The sequence below is a fragment of the Nicotiana tabacum genome, chromosome 3 (assembly GCF_000715075.1).
Source record: "Nicotiana tabacum cultivar K326 chromosome 3, ASM71507v2, whole genome shotgun sequence".
NCBI lineage: Eukaryota > Viridiplantae > Streptophyta > Magnoliopsida > Solanales > Solanaceae > Nicotiana > Nicotiana tabacum.
The window spans coordinates 13,399,326-13,405,951 of NC_134082.1; the positions used below are offsets into that span (position 1 = coordinate 13,399,326).

The 6,626-nt window shown below is 33.2% G+C and overlaps 1 protein-coding gene across 1 annotated transcript; it reads right to left on the reverse strand.

Moving 5' to 3' along the window:
- Positions 1-994: 994 nt before the first annotated feature.
- LOC107789102 (uncharacterized) lies at positions 995-2,494 on the reverse strand. Its single transcript, XM_016610870.2, has one exon. It carries the CDS (start codon positions 2,300-2,302, stop codon positions 1,094-1,096), a length of 1,209 nt encoding a protein of 402 aa, XP_016466356.1. The 5' UTR covers positions 2,303-2,494; the 3' UTR covers positions 995-1,093.
- Between the last annotated feature and the right edge of the window lie 4,132 nt (positions 2,495-6,626).

A 6,626-nucleotide genomic window follows, 5' to 3' on the forward strand; every position in this document is an offset into this window, starting at 1 on the left:
ATTGGTGTAAGTAATTATTGACCAACAAAAGTCTTGTCAGGCTAAGTATTAAAAGTAACGCAACCATGGCAAGAAATGAGGATAAAAAAATATCTCGCTCCATTAGGTGGTAGAATCCTAATAACAGATCAGCAGTTAAACAAATAATATCGGCCAGAGTATGTGGGGAAAGTGCCCAGCAAAATCCAACAGAAATCCTTCTAACATCAACATCTCGCACAGAGAAGACCAAATGTAAAGAGTCTAGCCACCAAAGCAACAAACTCTCTTTCCAAGTAATTCCAACATTTATGTCAAAAGGATATAACAGCATCACCAATGCATTCAGCAGGTTAGGAAATCTGAAATTTTGTTTAGGTGAAAACATATATCAATGCTATTGCCTTTTAGGTGAAGACAAACAGTAAAGACATGTATCTTATAAACCTATTCCCAGGAACAATAAACGGTAAAGTCGAGAGGTTATGATGGAAATCTAAAACTTAATTCTGTTTACTGGATCCTGAATGCAGAAGAAGACTTTTTCAACAAGACAGAAATATCCCCTAAGAGAAGATCTAAGTTACCATGTTAGCTCTTTAGGAATTTCCAGATGCCTATTTCCAAGTCACAATAGTCAAAGTAGAAATATCCAAATATAAACAATTAAAGGTTCACTCTGAAGATCAACAAGCAAGTATATCTTCCAAGATAGAGACAACTTATTTGGGTTAAAATGTACACTGCTAAAGAAAATCAAGAAAAAGCCAACTCTCTCAAGCCTACTAACATGTTATGAAGGCACAACCTACCAAAATAGTGGGGAATATTCAAACCTAAACTTTTAACAGGAAAGATTATCTCTGTCAAGCTATTCATGAAATGTTCAACAATGGAAATGAGCAATGCAGAAAAGCTGCACCATGAGGATACAAGTGGACTTGAGTAAGTTAAAAACAAGTTTAATAAACAGGAATTCCCGACAAAAGAAAAAAAAAGCAACAAGGGAACTACATTTGAAACAAAAGAACAAAAGCCAATTAAGGTGTTCATATTCTCATTCTCTTTTTCCACATTACACTAAAAAACATTATGCAACTCACAACAATTTGCGTTAATAAACAAAAGGAATAAGCTTGTGTCTAACTTTACTTGCATACTCCATATATCTCTCACCAAAGTTCTCTATCATCAAACTTTCCTCTAACTTAGCTTTATTCCCATAGTACAGCAAGCAAACGACTGCAATGAAGAGAGCGCTCAGAGGCGCCCTAAGTGCAACACAGTAAGCAACAAACAAGAGCATGGTCGAAGCGTAAATAGGATGGCGAACAAAGCGATATGGGCCAAACTGTACGACAGCTGTAGGCACAACCACCTTCTCCGAATACTTGGCTAAATACAATGTCGAATGATACTGCATAAACAAAGTCATCAAGATCAAAACCCAAATACCCAAATTGCTCCATCCACCAGGGATAAGATGCAATTCCGGCCCTTCAAACGCCGCAAGCCAATGACCAACCATAACTCCAACACAAAACAACAACTTCTTCCAATTGGGTAGGCTAATATCCCATTTGGGGTCATGCTCTCTCGGGTTATAATCACCATACAGCCGTTTTCGAACACTCACATTCAAGAAAAAGAAATAATGGTACACGAAAAAGAACACAACAGGCCACCCTTCAAGAAAACCATTGAAATGTGCAGGTGGGACAAGTGTAAGCCAAGTGAAAGCTGAAGTAACAATAGCAAATTGCTCTAATTCACTCGCTTCCCCATTTAAAAGCTTGTTTAAGCAATAAAGACTGTAACTTGCTAGGCTTATGGCAACTAACCTAGGCCAGAATAACCATGTCATACTAAAATACATCCAAAAGAACGGATTCAACAGTACATTCACAACCCACTTTGTAGCAGCAATAGTAACTGAAAACACCAAAGCCCACTTAAACAAGCCAAATGGGGTCAATTGAGAAAACCCCATCTTCAGTGACTCCAAAGATAACACCTTTTTTGTTTCTACTGTATTTGAATGTGAACATTGGACTGGCAGTAATGACCCAAATCTACCATTATACGGCGACCAACAGGAGAAATTCTGGGATGGAGAAGAACTGACATTGCTGAAGGGAATTGAGAAAGAACTACGCAAGTGGGATTTGGGTATTTCAAGATTTCTCCGGGGGTTTAAGTTGTTTACACAGAACTTGCGCGCCACCTGTTTGTGGAAAGGTCTGTAAGAAAAGGGGTTATGTTTTGATGTTGCAGCACAGAAAGAGGGTACCTTTGAGCAGACCAAAATGGGCGCTGCTTCCATTTTGGAATTGGTAGCTGAGATTTGGATAGAAGAAAACTGATCAGCTCATTAGAGCGCTTAGTGAGTTTCTCCGACCTGAAGCCTCAGGGTAACATTGCTGCTTGTTCTTGTTTGGTCCAGGGGATAATCATAAACTTTGCTAATTCTCCTTTTTGGGCCTGCAAATTTAAATTGGTGAAAGGGGTCGAGTTTGTCGTGTATATTATTTATGGGATTTTTATCTAGTTATACTACATTATAAACTTATTTTACCTATGTTTCTATATTTTATAGTTTTTAATAAGTATTTAGGTTTTTCTTACAAATATATACATTGTTGTTTAAAAGGCTCTCACCCCATTATTTTTTGGGAAACTTATACAAATGTATCAAATAAGTTTCAACTTACCAACCTCTAGCCATTAGTCATAGACTTACCAAAATTAGCCAAACATATATAAAAATTGAAAAACCAAATTAAATAAGGTTCTTTTTCTCAAAGAATCACATGCAAAAACACCTTCCATATATTTTAAGCGTGATTAGCAACATTAGATGCAAAACAGTAAGGAAATTTCATGGATGAGGTAGCAAATAAGGTGATGAAATACAAAAAAAAAATATACAATATTCCAAAAATCTAAACAAAAAAGAAATTTTTTTAATGGGTATAGTTGAAATTCATTGAACATATAGATAAGTCAATATACAAAATTTGAGGAACATTGGAGGTGATTTGGACTAGTTTTGTATCAAAATTCGTAATTAATCGAGTTCAAAAAAAATTTCTGCGACACATGTATCAAACATGTATCACGCATGTATCTCACACACAAGTATACATGGATATACATGTGATACACAATCGATACAAATATGATACATATGTGATACACAAATGATACACAGTGTGATACACATATCATTTTTTCCATATTTAGTTTTACTTCGAAGTTTCAATTCAAACCACCTCAAAACTTCACCAAATCATCCCAAAACTGAAAATTCAAGCTCCTTAAGATATACACAATCTATTCTAATCGCACTCATTCAAAAGAAAGAAAAAATTTGATTTTTTTTTTTGCTACAAATAACTAATTGGCCTATTTGGCTAATATTAGTAATATTTTATCAATTGGCCAATTTTAGTAATGAGCTGCCTATAAATAGACATAGCTGGTAATTTCCCTTTTTTTTTACATCAAAATCCCTTAATATATGCTCAGAATCTCTATCTTCTCTCTTTTCCACCATTGCTTATAACTTTATATTATTAAAAAAATTATCAATTAAATCGTTCTTTTGCGGGAGACTGGACAACACTGAAAATGAAAAAATATTCGGGAATTGTATGATAACTGTATCATAATTGTATCTGAATTGTATCAGATGCATCAATGCCTAAAACATAATTGTATCATACTTGTATCACAATTTGTTTCTAACTTATATATGATATATTAATACACAAAATAATACCTGATATAATACTAATAAATTAATATACAACTATCATATATTTGTGATACAAACTGTGAAATTCGTCACGAACTCACGACTACTCGTAACAATATACAATGAATATACAAATGTACATTTGATATACAATTCCTGCAACAATTATGATACATATAAAATTATAATACAATCACGATACATTTCTGAATTGTTTTTATACATTTACGATCTTCATCTTTTTTCAAGTTTCAATCACAACTCTACACTAAAAATCTAATATAATCGTATTATAATTGTATTAGTATTGTATCGAGTATTATTTTAAGTCACATACAGTAAAGATTTTAGAAAGAAAGAAAACAAGATTCAAAATGTATCTATTTTTGCTAAAATTAAGGGATCTTGAATTTTTATTTTATTTTTTTATTATTTTATATATAACTTGTAAATATAGATATGCAAAGTAATTAACAAGAAACCTAAATAAAGGTAGTGAATATGTTTCAATTATAGCATAGCTAGGTAAAATCTCATTATTTATTGGAATGTAATATTATTTCCAGTTTTTAGTTAAAATAACAATAACAAATCTAGTATAATCTCACAAATAGGATATGAGGAGGTTAATGTATGCGGACCCCATTCTTACCGTAAAAGTAGAAATGTTGTTTCCGACTAATTTTTAGTAAAAAAAAACTCTCTTTTTCTTTAATCTTTAATGACGCTCCAATTTGAGGTTATTAATCAAAGTTGTTGAATAACTTTCGACTTTTTCATTCAAAAAAATATGAACATGTGACATCCAATTATTTTAGCAGAAGCACGGTTAATGATAAAGGGAAAACGCAAAAAGATTTGCTAAGTGCAAGGGTAAAAATAAACTAAAAATATAATTGAAGGTAAAATTGAGCAATTTTGAGTAGTGTAAGAGCAACTTTGGATATTTACCATTTTAGTATAAGAGCAACTTTGGATATTTACCATTTGAATTTGTTTAGATTTTTTGACAATTTAAAACATAATATGATTAAATCACTTAAACGCTAATAGAAATTAAATTTTTATAGTAAATATTGATGGTAAATTAAAGAAAAATAAGTAACTTGTTATAGTAGATAAGTTATGCATAAAAAAAAGTGAGACCTTTGGTACCTACATGAATTTTCAATATTAATGAAGAATCCAAAACCGGCGGATTATCAATTTATAATTGACAAAATAAGGACAAGACTTGCCTCCTGGAAGATGAGATTTATTAATATAGAAGGGAGAACTACTCTAGCCGAATCGTGCCTAAACTCCATACCAAACCACTACATGCAATACACTCTCCTCCCAAAAAAGACCCTTAAAACATTGATAAAGTCCAGAGGAATTTTATATGGGGTACAACTGTGAAAAGGAAAAAAATTTACCTTGTAAAATGGTCTAGTGTTTGCCAACCTAAATCCACCGGAGACCTAAGCATACATAATGCCAATGCAAAAAATATGTGCAACTTGACTAGTCTAGTATGGAGATTACTTACACATGCCACAACTCCATAGGCAAGATTTATTATTACCTTATATGGGGTGAATACTTCTAAATTAAACTATTCCTTCATTTGGAAGGGCATTTTAAAGGGGTGAAAAATATGTGCAAAAGGGATTAGATGGTCACCACACTACAAATCAAAATTGAACATATGGGGCACAAGTTGAATCCCCAATATAAAAAATCTAAGAAATTCAATCGAACGCCCCCTGTCGATCAGTGACTACTCCCTCAAATAAAGATATATACATTGATCACCGATGGGATCTCACTAAACTATCGATTGATATCCCTAGTGATATCAAAAGAAACATTTTTAAGATAAGAGTTCGATCCAAGGGTCCATCAAGGGATATTTCTATATGGTCTCTAACTGCTAAAGGGATTTTCACTACTAAAACTTGCTATAACCTAATTGAACCCCCTTTAAGTAACCAATTGGATTATGCTTAGATTTAGAGTTTATCTTGTCCAAACAAGATAAAATTTTTCTTATGGCAATGCCTTCATAATAAAATCCCATACAGAAAATACCTACCTCATATAGGAATTAATATAGACCCTCTGTGCCCTATTTATGATTCAAGAGAGGAAGAAACAATCACTCATATTTTCTTTGACTATAAAGCAACCAAACCCTTTTGGAATAATATGGGATGGTCAAAATTTTATAATCCAACAGGTGATCACTGGCTTCTCCAACTAAAAAATTTCGATTGCTCATTAAGAAATAAGTATACCGGTGGAACTCTTTCTTTCCATTTGCCCTTTAGAATATATGGATAAACAGAAATTCTAATAATCAAAACAACACAAGCAACCCCATTAACATAAACCTCATTATTCAAAAGGCTACAGAATTCACACTTCTAAAAATAGCTTTGTCCCACTAAAGAAAATTCCTTTACAAGTTAAATGACAGAAACCTCCTAAGGGCTGGTCCAATTAAATATTAATGCTAGTTTTAAGGACAACTATCAAAAGAGTAGCTTGAGAGGTGTATTCCGCAATACAAAAGAATATTGGGTGGTTGGCTTTACAAAATCCATATATGCAAAGGGTTCACTGGAAGCAGAAATTAAGCACTACTGGAAGGGCTTCAAACAACTCATGAATGAGGAATGTTCCCACTGGAAATAGAAACAGATTGCACGGAGGTAATCCAATCTATACAACACGACAATAGACTATATGACAATCTTATTAATAAATGCAGTTTGTTAATGCACCAAGAGAAGGCGGTGCTCCTTCAACACGTATTCAGGCAAGGGAATAATGTGGCACATCAACTGGCTAAGGAGGCAAATGTTCAGACCAAAGGAAAAAAAAGTTTATGTAGTACCTCCTACTT

What these genes read in the sequence shown, in the direction of transcription:
- LOC107789102 (XM_016610870.2), bottom strand. Translation starts at nt 2,302, where the DNA reads ATGGAAGCAGCGCCCATTTTGGTCTGCTCAAAGGTACCCTCTTTCTGT.